Genomic DNA, 20,333 nt, shown 5'->3' with positions numbered 1-20,333 from the left:
GTGTGTCACTATGCCTGGCTGTTTCCAGTGTGGCTTTGAACTCACAGAGATCCAGACAGATCTCTGCCTTTGGAATGCTAGGATTGAAGGTGTGTGCTACCACTGCCTAACATCTATGTTTAATATTATGGCTGTTCTGGTCTCTGACCCCAGATAAGTTTATTAGGGTGCACAATATTTTGGGGAATACAATACCACCACAGCATCATTGCACTAATAAAAATAATCTTCCTTATAATCTGCAAGTAAATTGCACATGGAGTTTTCACATGAAATAATCACACTATACTAGATATAGTGGAATCCATTAACATAATAACCATACCATGACAAATACAGTAGAAACTTGGCAGCCGCAAGCAAGAGGAAGCACAGCAGAATCAAGGAACATTCTGGAAACAATTTCCTTGGGTCTTTGCTATTTTGTGGGACATATTTTGTAAGCTCATTGCTGACTGTAGCTCCCATGACATGGCCACCAACACAGAAGAATGTGATGGATACCCCTGAACTGGAATTACGTTTAGTTTTGAGTCAACATGTGGGTGATGGGAATTCAACCTCGATCCTATGCAAAAGTAGCAAGTGCTCTTAAGAAGTGTCATGTCTCCTGGCCCCTGTAATAAAATAGTTTTAAAAGAAACAGTGTTATTCTTTTATATAGACATAAAAATGTTCAGTATACTATAAAATAATAACAGTGCTGGGAGGTCATCATGAAATGATTTTGAATCTATTTGTGTTTCTGATGTGTGTGTTCTAATAATTATTTCAAATGGAACAATTCATACAGATAAGACACAAATAAAGAAATAAAGGGAATTTACACTTGTGTTTTTATCCATTGCAGTGCTGAAAATGTATCAAAATACCTTTTGTAAGAATCTCTAACATTTTCAGAAATAGTCTTCAGTAAAGTCTGAAATATTATGGTCTAGTTTGGGACACCTGCACATGGCCCAGCTGAGTTCCTAAGTTAAACCTGCCCTGCATCTGTGCCCAGATTTGCCCATGTGTTCACTCATATCTTCTTAATAGTCTGGTCATACCCTCATGATTTGCATGTGTTCACTCATATCTTCTTGATAGTCTGGTCACACCCTGTCCAAGATTCAGTCAATATCACAGCACAGCACAGACATGAAGGCTCCCTCTCAGCTTTTGGTGTTCCTGCTGTTCTGGATCCCAGGTAAGGAAGGACAACTATGGGAATTTGTTTGTCCTTTTGTAATCAGTGCTAACTGAAACTTCAGAGAAGTCATTTCTCTAATTACTAACCAAGTATATTGGTTGTATGTTTCCAATCACAGGCATGATATGTGACATCCAGATGACCCAATCTCCATCCTTGTCTGCATCTCTAGGAGACAGAGTCACCATTACTTGCAGGGCAAGTGAAAGCATTAGTAATTGGTTAGCCTGGTATCAACAGAAACCAGATAACTCTCCTAAACTCCTCATATATGATGCAACCAATTTGCAATCTGGGATTCCTTCAAAGTTCAGTGGCACTGGATCTGGGACAGATTTTACTCTCACCATTAGCAGCCTGCAGCCTGAAGATGTTGCTACTTATTACTGTCAACAGTATTGGAGCACCCCTCCCACAGTGATACAAGCCATGACATAAACTACTGAAGGATGTAGCAGAGGCACCAGCTGGCCCTCTTATTGCTTCCATCTGCTAATCTATTTTTGCAAAGACAGACTGAGAAAGTCAAGTGATAATAGGGTACAGCTGCCCATAGAGTTTCCTTTGCCCCATAGTCTCTCTCTTCCTCTTTAGTCCCAGTAGCATATTTTGAATGTAATTCTCATAATGTGTTTAAGATCAATATGTTGGGAGTCATATGGCAAAGTAGAAAGCTCTATAGAGATTCCTAACAGCTGTTTTCACATACAGAATTGTAATCAGAATTATAGGCTCTGGATGACTTGTCAGATGCCTCAAATGTTAAGTAATTTTCACAATATTTTTGGCGGTTTAGAAAACCTTTGTGTTTATACTGGGTGGAAAAATCAGTTCATGGCAGACAGACCCTTGTAAGAACATTTCTTCATCCATTTATACTACTGTTGTATTCTTTCATCATACTATGCTCACTGAGTACCCCCAATATGCCTTTCTTCACATTATGAGCTATAATTCCAGAAAACATGAGTCAAAATAAATGTCATTTCTCATTGTTCATCTCTCAGATATTTGTCACAGCTGTACAGAAATAATTAATGAAAGAGGTTTATTATTTCAAAGAAGTTGATACTAGAAATAGGGGATTTTCTGTTGCTTCTTCAGAGTACATCTTCCCCAAGGAAGAGGCTGCAGTGCCTGCTCTCCTAGACACTTGGTAACATACAATACAGGAGTCGGTCACGAAAACAGAACAATTACAAAGGAGGGTATTCTGTCAACTAACAGGTAGGAAAACTTCAAAATGTTGAGATTTTAAAGTTCTGGCTGGAAAGAGATTGGGGAATCTGTTAAAGATAGCATTGGGGAGTCTATATTATTTTTCTTTAAAAAGCCATTATGGGGTCGGGTCAGTTGACCCAATTCAGAATGGATGTGAAGACTAGTGGAAAACTATACCCAAATCCTATTTGAATGATTGTTTGGAGCAATGTGAGAAAAGGTCATTGGTGGGAAATATAGTGAAGGATGTGGCTACCAGATCCTCACTTTATTCTCAGATGATTCCATTTGATATAGCAAGTTTGTGTTATTTAACTTATAAAAATTTATGGACCTGCCTCTACCGAATCTACCAGGTTGAGCTGAATCCCCAGGGGAGTCCTTGCCCTGGAAGAGATGGGAATGGGGGGTGGGCTGGGGAGAGAGGGGCCGGGAGGAGGGAGGACAGGGGAATACGTGGCTGAGATGTAAAATTAAATTAAATTATAAAATTTAAAAAATACAATTAAAAGAAGTAATAAACTCTTCAACTGGAGAGTTTATCTTTCCCTTTCTCAAACCTAAGATAATAAAAATGAAATAATGAAGAAACAAACATTTAATGGCCTATGGATAATCACATCCCTGCTAAGATACTAACTACTTTAGTATCCAGCAGTTTAAACATCTGCCATTTGTCAGATAATTGCTTGTGTTATTTCCCATCTTTGCATTAAAGCAGAATGCTATATTTGAAAAAAAAAACTTTCAAAAAGATAATGACCAATCAGTTTCAAAAACACATTTAAAGATATTCTTAACATTTTAAAGTGACCAAAACCTTCATTTTTATGACCTACAGTGGCTTGACAGTAAGTGATTATGTGCTGTACACAAGCTCTCTACTGTGGTTGTATTAAGAGTTGGGTGAATCTTTAAATAGGGGGTTGTACTGGTGTGTGGATACAACATTTGGTATCACCTTAAGAAGATGATACTGTAACTCTTCTGTGATTCCAATAATAGGAAGCACAGAATGAACTCAATGCATCTCAATATATTCCCTCTGCCTATAGCTGTGTATAAATTTCCCTTTCTGTTACTGTATTATAACTCTCACGGCTATGTGTACTATAAGAAAAGATTTGCTTAGTTCAAAGAATTAGAGGCGAGTATACAAAATTTTGTTTTCTCATCTATCAGTCTCTGCTGGCAAAACTTTGAAAACTTAACATCATGATGAATGACACCATTCTGGTCTTCTCAGGAAAACATGGTCTAGTCACATCAGGAGAGGGACTGACACCCCAGGGAGAATTAGTTACTCCTGGGCCCAAGAGAACCACTCTGAAAGACAGAGTTTTACCTAGGAAGACCCAATGTACAGCATCTCAGGAGCCACCTTTCTTGAATTTGTGGCATGGATGACATGGTTATATGTGCTTAAACATTGAAAGCCAGCTTTTTCCATGGGAGGAATAGAAGAGAGTCTGAGCTCTTCCATAGAGTACCTAGACACCAAGGTGTTGAAACCAGAGTCATTGATATCTCAAGATATGCCTCCTCATTCCATGACTCTTCCACTCTGAGACCACCAGTGTGCCACTTTAGGCATCTCATGGAACACTCTCAGCTTTTCATTCCAACATAAACCTAGAGAGGAGCTCAGAGCCTGGTAGCTGCTACTTAATATCTTCTGCATGGACACATACTTTTCAACTATGAAAACAAATCCAGTTTTGATCCTGTTCTCCCAGGATGAAAACATTACCAGAGTCCCTGCCATTGACAACTGTGTTCCCTTAGAAGCTGGAACTGAGTCTCTGATGGTAGGAATATGGCAAGGAATATAGGAAATCCAATAGTTAAATGGACACCTGTGGGAGAGGTTCTCCATTTCTGAAGACAAAGGCTATATTGACAAGGGACAGAGGGCAGGAACAGTAATCCGAGGCATCAAACAAACACCAGGGTCAGGTATGTGTAACTGCAAGCCCATTCCATTTTGGTGAGATGTGGGAAAGTTTCTGACCTTGGATGGCTTTGATCAAACTAATTGAGCAGATCTTTGATAAATGCAGAGTCAGGCTGAGCTAGATAAGAGATCTGTGCCTTCCTTATTATTGATAATTTCTCATGTGTTTTCTTTTCTTTCTTCTCTTTCTCTCTTTCTTCCTTTCTTTCTTTCTTCTCTTCTGTTCATTTTCCTCTCAATGTTAGCACTGAATCAAACGTAACAGCAAGGAATACTGTGTGGAATAAATCAATCCAATGAAAGAAGTAAATGAGACCTCACCAGATTTGGGGGAGTGTATCAAAAGGATAGTCGAGGTCAGTAATGGAAATATAACCAAAACACATGAAGAGGAACAAAACACATGTTAAAAATTCCACACTACTCTTCTCAGAGGATTCTACACTGACATTCTTTTTTTAATCTTTTTTTCTTGTTTTGGTTTTTGAGGCCTGGTTTCTCTACATAGTCCTGGCTTTCTTGGAACTCACTCTGTAGACCAGGCTGGCCTGGAACTCAGAGATCTGCCTGCCTCTGCCTCCCAAGGGCTGGGATTAAAGGCATAGGCCACCACTGTCCAGCTACACTGATGTTCTTTAGGCCACAGAAAAGAACTTGTTTTCAGCAGACTAACATGTGCTCCTCTTGTTTTTCTTGGGCTCTGTAGGACTCCAGGAGCTGTGCTGAATCACTGAGATGCGCATAGTTCTGGCCAGCCCTCCTCAGCCTCTGCTAATTTGCAAGTGTTCAGGGCACAGCCTAGGGCTCTGAAGATGTTTTAATGGCTTGGTCAAATTGTGTGTAGGACTTAGTCCTAGGCAGAACACAACAGTGACAAAATTGACCTTGCTCAACCATAGGACTCCTACTGCTGTGATTTTCAGGCAAGAAGGGATGACACTGGAAAATTTGATATCTCCATATTGTAAGTGTTGTTTGGGTTTTCAGGATTTAACCATATGTGTTTGTTATATGTTTTCTTTATCAGGTATGAAATGTGACATCCAGATGACCAGCTTTCCATGATCCCTATCAGCAACTCTGGAGACAGAGTCTCCATCACTTTCCATACCTAGTCTGTTATCAACAGAAACTAAGAGCTTCTAAGCTTCTTATCTTTAAGGAATAAAATTTGTAACCTGGTGTCATAGACAAGTTCAGTAGCAGTACATCTGGGAAATACTATACTCCATTCATCAACAGACAGAAGTCTGAGGACATTGCATCGGAATATCTCTTTCACAGAGGGAAACTAGACATGAACCCCCATCCCTAAAACAAAAGCTATCTCCAATTGACAATTGCTCACAAAGAAAATTCAGTTTCTCTGAGGTAGCATTACTGTGTATATAAATCACAATTAAGGGTAGGCCTCATCTCAAGCAGTAGATGGGCAACACAGGATAAACTCAATGGTATTTTGAGGATATTTTGTTACATTATGCTTTGTTTGGGCATTTTTGGTAGTTTGGGTTTTTTTATTTTTTGTTTGTTTGTTTTCAAGTGTCTTCATTATGGCTTTCTTGCTGTGAAGAGAAACCATGACCACAGACATTCTTATAAAGGAAAACATTTAGTTGGGTTTGGCTGGCAGTATCAGAGGTTTAGTCCATTTTAGTCATTTTGAGAGGTACGGCAGCATGCAAGCAGACATGGTGCTGGAGAAGGGGTTGAGAGCCATATATTTTGATTCATAGGCAGCTGAAAAAATTTATCTGTTTTCTAATGAGAAAAAGAAAGTAGGTGTGAAGTTGGAGTGGAGACTATCTGAGAGGAGATGAGGGAGAGGAAATCATGATAATAATATATTGTATAAAAGGTATTGTTTTTAAACAAGAAAGAATATTCCTAGAACAGGTATATATGTCATACATAAGCATCCCTTGGAAATGGATATGACAGGCCAAGGTGCCCAGTTGCTCCTCCAGGTGCCTCTGTTAATGTAACAGATAAAGCCAGGCTTTTTGTTGGTTTGTTTACCTAAATGGCATTTGCTTGTTTGTCAATGAGCAGGATGTTTTAGATGTCTAAGTTCCAGAGGCTGCTTATTTGTAGCACAGGTAAGAGTATCTTTAGAAGAGCAACTTTGAAGAGTAACATAAATAGCAAAAATATTACAGCCCTCACATGTAAATACTTACAGGTAAACCACATGTAAATACTTGACTAAGAAAGTATAATAATAGGTGATGTGGAAGTATGAGGGTGAGTAAAAGGCCAGTGGATCAAGAGGGAGGAAAAGAGACAGACTAGGTGGAGGCTACGAGGAGTATCAGTGTAAGCAGAGGGTGAACAGATGGGGTAGAAGGAAAACCACTAAACTACTTGTTGTTAGAAAATTCTATAATGATACTGGATACTTTGTATAGTAACTTAAAATAAAACTGATAAGCAAATAAAAACTGAAAGCCACAAGAGAAAAGAAATAAAAATAAAATAAATAAAATAAAAGCGATAAATAAAATCAAAAGACACACAAAAAAACATAACTGTGTTTCTAAGGTCACTAGGAGGATTCAGGTGAAAAACCCAGAAAGCGTTCTCTACCACCAAACCGTTTCTCTTCACATAGGCATGGGAATTCTAGGAACTTCCTGAAAAACATTACTATTCATATTTGAGTAAACTGTATCTTGGCATCTTTGAGATTCATATAACAGTAGAAAACACTTTATATATTCTAAGCAGTATTGATTTGCTATAGAAAAATGATATCTGGCTAATAAGTACCCTGATTTGAAAGCTAAATATCCCTGAAGCTCATATTTTGTGTATGTGGTCCCCTGCTTCTGACACTGTTTTGGAAGAGTCATGAAACTTTGGAGGTGAGTCCAAACTGGAAAAAGCAATTCACAGAGGGTAGGCACTTGGCTTCAAATTATCTATGGGCATTGTTGGTTTTGTCCTCTGCTTCCAAGTTCACCATGACATACATAACTGAGGTGCTTTAAACCCCTCCTTCACTGTGATGAATTTAAAAGTCATATAAACAACTCCTTCACTATTTGGCTATGTTTATTCCAAAACCACTTAAAATTATTTTACTCTGATTATTTAAGATTTTTAAATTTATTTTATGTTTCTAAGTCTTTTGCCTACATGTGTGTAAGTTTGTAAACCATGTGTGTGCCTTGTGCCAAAAGATGTTAAATATGTTTGTTGGATTCTTCGGTACTGGACTTATGGATAACTGTGAACCAACCTGTAGGTGGCTAGGAAATAAACCTGAGTCTTTTCAAAAGCAACAAGTTCTCCTAACTGCTGTGCCAGCTCTTCAGCCCCTGAAGGTAAGTTTTGAGGATACTGTGGGTGGATTTGTTTCTTTGGCTTTTTTATAAAATATTTGTTGTAAGTATAAAGGTAGGTTGCAGCTTTTGTTAACTTTGCATTCTGCCACTTTCCTGAAAGTTTTTGTTAGATTTAACAGTTTTGGGGTTGACACTTTAGGTTCTCTTATGTACAGAAACACAGCATCTGAAAATACTCTTTCACTCATCCTTTCCTTCATAATTGTTCTTTGCTACTCTCTTATTGTTTCACAGTTTTCTAGAAGGCAAGGCTGTAATTTGCTTCTCTAACAATCTATTTGTGATGCAGATTGTGCTGCTGATTTCTAAAATGAGAGTGAGTAATTCCTACTAACCCTGATGTTTGGAAAGGTCTACTCCCCTCCAGGCAATCTGTTGGCCCTCTGGGGAGCCAACAGTAGTAACTGTGAGATGTGTAGAATCCCTGGAGGGCACTACATAAATCAGATTCAGTTAGAGTTGGAAATATAGGGTTTTTCAGAAGAAAAGTTGGATTTCCATTCTTTTTCATCAGCAACATTATTAGAGATGGTGAAATTCACTTTCCATAGAACACAAGGCAACATAGTTATTAATGGACCAGGAACTAAACCAGAAAGGCTAGTAGGATTATTGCATTCTTTTTTTTTTTTTTTTTTTTTGGTTTTTCGAGACAGGGTTTCTCTGTGTAGCTTTGCGCCTTTCCTGGAACTCACTTGGTAGCCCAGGCTGGCCTCGAACTCACAGAGATCCGCCTGGCTCTGCCTCCCGAGTGCTGGGATTAAAGGCGTGCGCCACCACCGCCCGGCTGGATTATTGCATTCTTACTCGCTCTAGCCATTCAAAATAAAATGGGTCAATGGAATTCAGCCTAATCTTAGAGGAAAATATTTAGAGCCACAGTTCAGAGTAATAATAAACATGCATAAGGAGGTCTAAGAAACAGAAAATATAAACAGAAACCCTATGCATCTATTCTTCTTTTGAATAAATGAAGGAGAGAACAAGTGTAATTTTGTGTATCACAGTCTGACTTGAACACAAATGCAGCCACTATTTAAGTTCTGTGAGTTGTATACTGAAGGCTTGGAAGAGTTGTACAATGCAAGGCATACAAAGTTCCTTTAAAAACTGCTGTTGTCCCAAATAAGTTATACATCCTAATGTATTCAAAGCCAGTTATAATTATCTTTGCAATCCTGGCATTCTAAGAGCTGAAGCAGGAGGAATTTTATGAGTCTGAGACTTTCTTAGATGATATTGTAAATTCCAGGCCAGTCTGAAATACATAGTGAAATACTTTATCAGTGTTCCACCCCCTAAAACATGACTTCCAATATGCCTTTCTCTTTGAGGTAAGTATTCAAATGAGGTTTGTTTCTAAAACTATTTTTGTTCAAACTTAATCCTTCTTTCTTGGTTTTCACAACACATGACGTGTGCTCCATATTGGAGATGGGGTTTCTCATGCATAATATTCAGAAATAAATGAAGGCTCTTTAATGGCATTTTGAAACCCTAGACTCAACATTGTAATTTGATCACAGACGGCTGGGTGTGTGCTTCAGTCAGAAATCCACTACCAAAGTTTCTGTCACATTAGAAAGACCTATATGAAGAGAAGAACTCTAGCTGTGCAGCTCTCTTGGAGTGTGTTGGATCATTTATGATGAACTCAATTATCCTATAGGATATCAAAGAAAGTCTAAGTTGTTGTGTTTCTTGATTCCATATATGGATTCAAAAAAGAGTATCTTGATTTCCATAATTTGGGAAAAATAACACAGATAAAACTCAGTCACACAAGGCTGGTTATGTTAATCAGTCATATTCATCTGTCATGGTCCAGTCCCATTTTTTCTTTTTTGAATATGTCTACTCAATTACTGATATCAGTATTAGTGATTAGAGACTCAAGACTACATGTAAAAGGATAATGTCTTCCAAAGAAGTGCAGGTTTTCAAATAAGTAGAAAGGAATCCTGTGATTAATTTATTTCATCTCTTAAACTTTATGTAGGTGGATGCCTAGTGCTTGGGCACCTGCCTGCTAGACATCATTCTGATTGTGATAAAAATAGTAGCACAACAGACAAAAATCTGGATTTTTTTTTTTTTTTTGATTTTTGTGATATTGCAATTTCTTTGAATTTTAATCTGACTTATCACTTATAGATCAGGTCATCTAGTTAACATTTGAACATTTCCTATATTTATTTAACTGGGTTTCATTAGTTGAGTTTTATGTAGAAAGAAAATAAACTCAGACTTCATTCCAATCAGGTTTCACAGTTTATTTTATAACAAAGAATTAAAACTTTCTACCTAATATTGTATTTTGAGGGGGAATGTATATATTTATACACACCACACACACACACACACACACACACACATCTTTATCTTGTGCTTTCTGCTGACACATATGAGACACAGGAGGACCTACACAAGAAGAGGAACCCGAATTGAGCCCCAAAGGAGGTTTTTAGATTTCAGGCTCTTACCCTGAAGAGAAGATGACAGCATCTGTAGGAAGGTGTCCAAATCAAAAGTCTCTTTATCTTGACATCAAAGAGGATTCCCAGACAGATCTCAGAACCTATAGAAACTCGCAGGGAAGACTTGGGCCATTGTGCTTTACAAATAGAAAGGTGAACATATAATGCAGGTCCGTGTGCAGGACACAGTTCAGGAGCTACTGCTGCTTCCCACCATAGCTCCTTTGTGTCTCCCTGAACATCCACTTACCAGTAAAACCAAGTGCAAACCTTATACATTACAAAAAGTAACCCAACATGTGTCATAAGCCTAAATACACAGCAAAATACTCTGAAAATTCTGGTGTAAAACGAAGAAAATCTAGATGATCTTGTGTAGATGATAATATTTTAGATCAAATGCCAATGTCACAATACACTGCAATACAGATGAAATATGTAAGATATAGTACATTAAAATTTATAATTTTAGAATAGAACAAAAATCACAAAGCAATTATTTAAAATATTAAAAGATGAAATAATTTGAATAAAGTTTCAATGGCTCCCATTTTAAAAACATGATATACTTCAAAATTTGATGAGAATATTTTTTATTCCCTCTAGTTTCTCCTTTTTCTTATCTCACAAAGTTTAGACAGGCTGTCTGGGTCCTAAGCCAAAAACATGACCATCACTCTCTATGAAGGACTTGGACTGTATTGAGGAACTCTTTCTCTTGCTCATGTTACAATCAACCAGTTTTTTAAGTCATCAGCAAGGCAGTTAACCTGCCTATGAGAAAACATATTCTGGAATCGTCATTAAATGCAGACATTAGAAAATTTAAATCTTTGTTTGACATTTCTCTGATCTAACATGGTTTGATGATGTGTTCCTTACTTATTTATCTAATGTGTCAGCATTTCAAAGAAGATTTAGAAAATATAAAGTGGAAAGATTATACTTTTTCTTAATTTGGGTTTTTCATAACTGCCTCATAGTTGCTTGTTTATTTCACATGTCTACTTTAAAAATGACACAATTTCATAAGGGTTTTATTGCTGTGATGAAAAACCATGCACATAAGCAACTCTAGGAGGAAAGGGTTTATTTGCTTTCACCTCCACAACACAGTCCATCGCAAAAAGAAGTTGGGAGAGGAACTTAAGCAAGGTATAATCCTATAATTCCAAGAATTGAAGAATTGAGGAACACTGCTTACTGGCTTTCTGTTCATGCTTTCTTATACCTTCCAGGACCATCATAATTCCAGGAATGAGACCACCCTTAGTGAGCTGGATCCTCCCACATCAACTATCATTCAAGAAAATATACAATAGGCTAGTCTTGTGACGACATTTTCTAAACTGAACCTCCCTCTTCCCAAATAGCTCTAATTTGTGTCAAGTTGATATAAAAACTTTCAGCACATGTACACTATGAAAAATATATGTTATGATATTTTCAGTCTTTTGTAAAGGAAAGGGTATGGGAATAATTATTCTTGCTCTGTTGTCATTCACCCAGAGTTATGGCCAGTCTCTGGTAACTGACTGGGTCATGGAACAAGGCTCTTGTTTTTCATAATAGTTCATAGCTAATAGGGAAAATATTCTGAATGTAGGATGTTATAAAACTGCAGAACTCTGGCTACCTGTTTCCATCCTTTCCATCTGCACCTTTCTCCTTCCTCTTGTACAGGAACTGAGTCCACTTGAATGAAATACAGACTATATCAAATAAGAATGCTGGGAGATTATGTCATCTATTATTCAGACCCTTGAAGATAGTGCATTCTTATTGGGGCAATCAGTGGGGCCCAGAGATGATGAGAATGTTTTTGTTCATGTTTGTATCACTGTGGGTGGTTAAGCATTACTCTTTGACAGCAGTAAATCATAGTATCTTCTTTCTCCATACTGATGATTGTGAGAGAGTAAGATGTCACAGATCTGTGCTACTGAAGCAAGCTGGGACTCCAGAAGCCAAGTTCAATGTTCCATAAATGAGGAGTTTATAAGGAGCTCCTGGCTTCTGCTGATGCTAGTGTAAATAACTTGTGCTTACACTTGAGCTGAGCCTGCATGTGATGGTGACCTTCTCCTCTTGAGAAGCAGACAGGGATGCTGAAGACTGGGTGAGCACAATTTCCCCATTGGATACACAGCATAAGAAACACATAGAAAATATTGGAAATATTGGAAATAGAGATGGAAGATAGTTTCATGATGTATAATATGCAAAAGAAACCAAGAAAAACATTGGCACTCTTAGAGTCAAACCTTGATGAGGAAATGGAGGCTGGGTTTTGAGCATCTGGTCTCCTCTCTTACCTGTGATACTGAATAACAGGAAGCTAAACATCTGTTCCTGAAAATCCATCTTGTTCTCTAATCTCTGTCTCAGGCTGCATAGTTCATATCACTTAATTAAGTCTCTTTAAAGGGTGTTTGAGCCATTTGTGGTTTCTTAGGTGAAACATGCAAATACAAGACTGAAGCTTAAGGGATTCTTGGATTACAAGCCTGTGTAGTCCATTTACTTATGTGCAGCATTGTGTGATGGTTAATATTCATTGTCACCCTAATATACCCCAGAGTAGGGAACCTCAGCTGAGGAGCTGCCTCCATTTACATAGGCCTGTGGATATATCTGTGTATTGGGGGGTATTTTTGTAATTATTATTAAAGTAAGAAGCTTCCAGTCGTGATGATCATAGACTAAGCCTCAAAAACTATAACAAGCCCTTAATTACATGTTTTTTCTATAATTTGCCTTGGTCATGGCATTTTTTCACAGCAATAGAACAGTAAATAAGATAGCACCCAAGAAAACCTTAAGCTTATCTCTACCTTTTCACTTAACACCTTACTCATTAATTTCAGTCCAATCCTTTTTTTTTTAACCCTCAAATCACTGGGGAAACCAGTATCCAAATTTAGGACAAGGATTCCATGTATGTTCAGGCCAAATACTGATTTCAAGCCAAGATGAAAGGAAAAAATATCAGCCTCTTCTCTTAAATGGTGAGATGTTACTACTACTCTTGTGGCTATTATCATTTATCCTCTGTTTTATCCCACGCTAGTCTGAAGAGAACCCTGAGTGATGAGGTTCAATGAATGCTACTCACCTTAAAGAACTACCATTAACAATATGAAAAGTGTTGTGTCACTAAAGTATTGGCTTCTAAGTTATGTTATTATCTTAGAATGCTAGAGATGACTTTTCAAATTATGTTTTAATTTTCAAATGATGACCTTTACTGTGCCTGAAATATCATTTCAGAGTCTTATCAAACATTTTAAAGGACTTTGAAAGGTTTAGTTAGTAGTATATAAAATTTAGATGGTATTCCAATATGTTTTCAATATTTATGGATATTATATATTATTAATATATTATATATATTATATATATATCACATCATGATGAAAGCAAGGGATTTTCTCTATTGCCTCTTTTAGAGTATCTGCCTCTGTGAAATACTTGCACAGTTTTCGTTGTTAGTTTACAAATATTAGGAACAACATCATTTGGGGAGTTTGTGAATATAAACCTATTTTTGGATAGTTTGATGTCCTAAGTCCTGGTGACTTCAACTTAATTATGAAGGATGATTTCCTAAGACCTCAACTCTAAAAATACAGCTGCTTTCATTTGCTGGTTTGAAGAAAGCCCTTGGGTTTTTCCTTTTCTTGATATTGTTGGGTAGTTAATTGTAAGCATTATTCTAATTTCTTCACAATCAGGCAACTTACTGTTTGCTTGTTTATATATTTTCCAGTAAAGAGACTAATTTAAGTGTGATATTATTCAAACAGCAGAGCCCTCTGTTACCATAAAAATTAAATTATTACAGCAATTCATTGAACCTTAAGTGATGGCCACAAATATGCCATTCACTTAAATCAGGTTTATATGTATAAATCGAAAGGGAGGAAGAGCCCAGTGATTGAACTGGGGCTCATAGTTTATAGAATCTAATTGTATTAATATGAAGAGGGAAACATTGTTCATGATAGTTATTTTGATTGGGAAGTTATTTGGATATGGATAGTTATCCTATTGTTGGCAAAATTATATGCTTACTTGTATATTCATATCCTATAATTCTGGTAATGTGTCCCATATTCTTCATATTTACAACATTAACAAAACCCAAGTAACCAAAAAAAAAAATTCCTGTGTCCCAGAATTCTAAAATGGGGCTTCTGACATCAACAACAAGATGCGTTCTTTGTTGCATTCCCAAGCCAAACAAACTCTTGGAAGTTTTCTGCCTTCTCAAGTCTGTCCACCTTCCTGTGCTCATTGGAGCATTGTTTTATTGTCACCACTTTCCCTGACTCTGATGCTCTCCTCTCTAAAATCTAGTCTTATGTTTACATTCTGCTCACGATATTTCTCTAGAACAACCTGCCTGTCTCAACACTATTAACTTGATGCTTTCTGCCTGATTGTTTTCTCTCTGAGACATTTTCACTGATTTTGGAAACATAATGTTGTAGATGCTAGCAATTTTCAAAGTAAGTAAGGAAGTAACTATATATATATATATATATATATATATATATATATATATATATATATATATGCAAGGAATCTCTTGTGCCTTTTCTTCTTATTTTAAGATTGGAGATTTGATCTCTAGTCTGATAAAAATAATATTATACATATTAATAATTAGTCATTTTTTCTTGCTATACATAAATGAAAATGGTCATCTATTACCTAATTCACTTAGAACTAAAAAACTGAGTAGTACAAAAGAAACTTTTCAGGCTTTCAGAATGGGTGATGAGACTGTGATCCTCAAAACAATGGTCCTAAAGAAGGACCCCATTTTCTTCCTGGAGGTAATTTCCAAACGATGTTGTAATTAGAGATAATTTTTGACATATCCTATCTTTTTCATCCAGGTGAAAATATTACAAGGAGATTCTCTACAGAAAGAAGTTACTAACAAAAGTGTTTCCATCTTTTGAATGGGTTCCCTGCTCAGATTGAATACATATTATTTTGATGATTACATACATACACATATATGTACATATATATATATGTGTGTGTGTGTGTGTGTATATATATATATATATATATTCACTTATGTATACAAATATATTTATTTCTAGACAAAAAGAAATTCTGAGGAAAAAGTTGCCTTTGGTCCCAAAACAAATAAGATCATTTTGGCCTCCATTCATTTCAGTAAAAGCAAAGAGAAGTTATTCAAATGCAGAACATTCAAGATCCACTGTGTGGAAATGGGACAGTTGACACCCAAAAAACTTATTCAAGAAACATCTCACAAACAATTAACACACTGACTCTTCAACACTAAGGTTTCTGTAATTGGGTAATACCTCACAAGTTTAGAGCAAATTGAACAAGAGCTCTCCACTGCAAATGCAGTTCTAAAGTTCAGGTATGCCAAAGTTGTACAACTCTTTGCAGACAGTTACAGATTTGGAAGATTCTACTCTTCATAGTTTTGGTAGCTGCTGAGCATCATACATAACCTAGTGAAGTTCTCCACTATGAATTACATAAAATTACAAAAGGGGTAAGCTAGAAAAGTCACTATACACACATAAAAATGAAAGCATTTTGCAGTCTTGACTTTCAAGTTGATTAAAAAATATGCTAATTTCTTTTTAAAAACCTTGATTTTTGTTGTCATGACAGGGATAGGGCCAGGCCTCTATCATATTGGGAAAACACTGTGATATAAAGCTGAATTTACAGCTGTTATTGTCTACTGGAACTAGTGAAATATGTATGGAGTGACACTAATTATGAATTGAGGGATTCTTTCTATGGGTCTTAATATACTGGGAAAAATCAGTCTTAATTTTCCTTTTAGTTTATTTATTTAACAATAAGGCTAATGAAATCTAAGTTGTATAGAATCTATGAGCAAAATATATTGGGTGAATTTCCTAGAAAAATCTTAACTTAAAATCTATCTGTGAAGGTAAAAGGTATATAGCAAATCAACTAGAACCATCTATGGTGGAGTTTAATTCATATAATCATGATTTAAAAAGCACTCAATGGCCTTCATAGAATAAAAAAATCACTTCTGTGAAATTGGCTTTTTTGTTGGACCAGAATAGTGAATGATAAATATGTACTTAAATATTTTCAAGGTCTTGATGCACTTTGTTTCAGTGGCATTCTAAAAAGTAAAATTTCATTAGTTCTAAAAGTATACAATATTTCAACACTGCTTACATTGGAAGAGTACAAAGAGAAGTAAGGCCAAGTATCACATTTCTGTAGATCAAATTCTAATTCATAGGTCCCAATTTTCTGATCACAGAGCCAGCTGTCATGACACTGTGTTCCCTTCACAGTGGAAGGCTGATGCTGGACCCTTCCATGCTCTCTATAAATGTATTCCAAGACCACAGGATAGTTGTACCAAACTCAGGATCTACAAGACAATTTCATATTCCAGCTCCTTGAATAGAAGAGCAGTGTTATTTGCAGCATATATTGCTATTACGCCTAATTTTAGTTCTGTGTTTAAACCACAGGGTTCTATCTTCCCCATCTAAATAGAATAGGGCAATATCTGCTCAAGTATTTGAAACAAAATAATAAATGACTATGTACTGCACATTTGATGGCTGTAAGATTATTCAATAATTCATAGAGAACAAGGGGATGGATTTTTTCACAATCTAAAGACTCAAGAAAAGTGTTTAGTAACTGAGACTCAAGCATGTGCTGCCACATGGAAACCCATCAGCACCACTGGCAGCGGATTAGAGAAATGTAGCCTGCAGAGCTGGTTGAATAAATAATTAGATATTTCTGCCTCACCACCCTGCCATTTGCATTATACTATTGATTAGATTCAATATTGGAGAACAGATTTCTTGGGTGTGGGTTTCTATATTCCTGTTACAATTTGATTTCCAAAGTCAGTGCCAGTAAGTAGGGTTATGACAGTACCCAGAATTCAACCTCCCTTTCTGGGTATTAACAGCACAGTTCATTAACGTCTTACATTTTTGAAAGGTTGTATACCTATATACTGTGCTCTAATTGTGATCATAATTCTCCTGATGCTTCATGAAAGCCATGAACCATATGATAATCTTTCCTAAAGTATCAGTCCCTAATCAATTTAAGTGACCAAGAATGACATGAAAGTCCAATAATTTTGATTTATTATAGAAGTCTATGGTTTAATAAAGCAGAAATTGAGAGAAATGTTCCCTAGAAGTTGAACTCTTGTAACTAAGAGCCAGAGTCCTTGAAGAGGCTTTTCTAGGTCTGCTAAATACAGTAGATGTTCAGGATTACCAGCTTCCCCTGGCTGAATGTGGGTGGAAGTGTGCCCAGGCCACTCTTACATAAGTGGTCAGAGACTAGGGGATGATGCTGGTTATTAAGTGAATCAAGAGCCTAGGAACCACTATTCATTGATTGTAATTTTTATTTTTTTTATTTTATAATTTAATTTAATTTTACATATCAGCCACGGATTCCCCTGTCCTCCCCCGTCCTGCACCCCCCCTGCCTTCCCACAACCCCCCCATTCCCATCTCCTCCAGGGCAAAGACTCCCCTGGGGATTGAGTTCAACCTGGTAGATTCAGTCCAGGCAGGTCCAGTCCTCTCCTTCCAGGCTGAGCCAAGTGTCCCTGCATAAGCCCCAGGTTCCAGAGAGCCAGCTCATGCATTAAGGACAGGTCCTGGTCCCACTGCCTGGGTGCCTCCCAAACAGTTCAAGCAAATTAACTGTCTCACTTATCCAGAGGGCTTGATCCAACTGGGGGCTCCTCAGCTATTGGTTCATAATTCATGTGTTTCCATTAGTTTGGCTATCTGTCCCTGTGATTTATCCAACCTTGGTCTCAATGAGACTCTCGTACAAACCCTCCTCTTTCTCGCCAATTGGACTCCTGGAGCTCCACCTGGAGCCTGGCCATGGATCATTGCATCCAGTTCCCTCAGTCATTGGATAAGATTTCTAGCACGACAGTTAGGGTGTTTGGCCATCCTATCACCAGAGTGGGTCATTTTGGGCTCTCTCTTGACCATTGCCAGTAGCCTGTTGTGGAGGTATCTGTGGATTTCTGGGGACCTCTCTAGCACTTTGCTTCTTCCTATTCTCATGTGGTCTTCATTTATCATGGTCTCTTATTCCTTGTTCTCCCTCTCTGTTCTTGATCCAGCTGGGATCTCCCGCTCGCCTAAGCTCTCTTTTCCTTGAATCTTGCCCTTCATTACCCCCACTCAAGTCCAGGTTGTTCATGTAGATCTCATCCATTTATCTGTCATTGGGCAATCCCTGTGTCTTTCTTAGGGTCCTGTTTTCTAGGTAGCCTCCCTGGAGTTGTGAGTAGCACTCTAGTCATCTTTGTTTAACATCTAGTATCCTCCTATGAGTGAGTACATACCATGTTTGTCTTTCTGAGTATGGGTTACCTCACTCAGGATGATTTTTTTCTAGATCCATCCATTTGCCTGCAAACCTCATGATGTCATTGTTTTTCTCAGCTAAGATAAACAACACTGAAGACAGCTTATGCTGGAGAGGATGAGGAGCAAGGGGAACTCTCCTCCACTGCTGGTGGGAATGCAAGCTTGTACAACCACTTTGGAAGTCAATATGGTGCTTTCTTAGAAAATTGGGAATCAATCTCCCCCAAGACCCAGCTATACCACTCTTGGGCATGTACCCAAGGAATGCTCAATCATACCACAAGGGCACTTGCTCAGCTATGTTCATATCAGCATTGTTTGTAATAGCCAGTACCTGGAAACAACCTAGATGCCCTTCAACTGAAGAATGGCTAAATAAAATGTGGTACATATACACAATGGAGTACTACTCAGCAGAGAAAAACAATGATTGTAAATTTGAAATGATTGCTGTTTCATGTCTGGTCATTTTGACTGGATAGACTTGTGTTAGTAGGTCCCCCTTCTGGATAGATGGTCAAAATAAAGACAAGGATATGTAACTGTTGAAGATTGTGCCCACAAGAAAAGCTACATATATAGTGAGCAACACACCCAAACACACACACACACACACACACATGGTTATGAGAATTCCCAAACAGGAATTACTCACTGAGTAACATTGTACTGTTACAATGTTACAAGATCTGTGCAGATGCAATTACACATATGCCACACACACAAATTCTGTTTCTCGCTCTCAAGAAGTAAGAACATATTAACAAGAAAGTAAGGAAACACAGATACAAAAGTGTGGAAAGTGTGTGAATTCCTGTGAACACTTTCTTTCCATAATCAGAGATATCCCTGTTTTAAAGTGCAGTTGCAAACTCCTATAGTCTTCAATATCAGAAATATGGCAAGCAGGGAATTATTTTGCTAAAAAATGCCATTACCTCAATAAATATTGAAATTATCATTGTGGTTAGAACACATTATGTATTTACTGTTAATTTTATAAATTTCTCTAAAACCGGTGGGGGGGAGGGAGGGAGCTCAGTTTCCTTGTGCACTGTGTAAGATTTGATGATAGCATAAAATGCAGATGTAGGGATCACACTAAACTGAAGAGTGTAAATGACTGCATGGTAATCAGCGTCTTCAACTTCTGTAGGAAATGGCTTCGTTTAAAAGTGGGTAGAGAATCCAGTAACCAGAGGCACCCAGGGAACATCTTGCATGGATATTTTTAATTATAAGCAGAGCTAGCAATATAGTTCACAGCTTCACACACTTACAACTTTACTCTGGCTAGCCATGACAGAATTAATGGTGCAAAGAATTGTAAAAGCAGGATACAGGTTATTCATTTAGACATGAAAGTTTAGGCATGACAGATCCTTCCCTTCCTTCAAATCCATGCTGCCCATTACTTTGTTTCACACTTGAACTTCACACTAAGTATGTGTAGTAATTACTGCAAAGATGAATCATCTCTAACCTCAGTAACATAATCTGTAACAAATAGAAGGAGTTTGCAGACTATGACAGTTCCTGGGATTGTGGAATGGAAGCAAGGGAACACATAGTGAACCCAAAAGAAATGGAAAGAAGATGGTACTCACAGATCTGAGATGATGGCCTTTGACTCCCACAAGCACGAATGTTTTCTTTCAGGAAGTCTACACTTCTCTGGTAAGAATGTGAGACAAGAGCCTTTGTTGAGTAATTGGAATG

The 20,333-nt window shown here is 37.4% G+C and overlaps 1 gene segment (V, D, J or C); it reads left to right on the top strand.

Annotated features, from left to right (window-relative positions):
- The first annotated feature begins 1,140 nt into the window (after nt 1-1,140).
- Nucleotides 1,141-7,984, top strand: LOC128099609 (immunoglobulin kappa variable 1-5-like). The segment is given in 3 exon segments: nt 1,141-1,189; nt 1,311-1,587; nt 7,825-7,984. Coding segments are annotated over 3 exon segments (486 nt in total).
- The last annotated feature ends 12,349 nt before the right edge of the window (nt 7,985-20,333 follow it).

Source organism: Peromyscus californicus, unplaced genomic scaffold (assembly GCF_007827085.1).
Source record: "Peromyscus californicus insignis strain IS unplaced genomic scaffold, ASM782708v3 Scaffold_6__1_contigs__length_162567912, whole genome shotgun sequence".
Classification (NCBI taxonomy): Eukaryota; Metazoa; Chordata; class Mammalia; order Rodentia; family Cricetidae; genus Peromyscus; species Peromyscus californicus.
The sequence above is the reverse complement of the archived record's forward strand: the minus strand, read 5'-3'. Positions and strand labels throughout refer to the sequence as shown.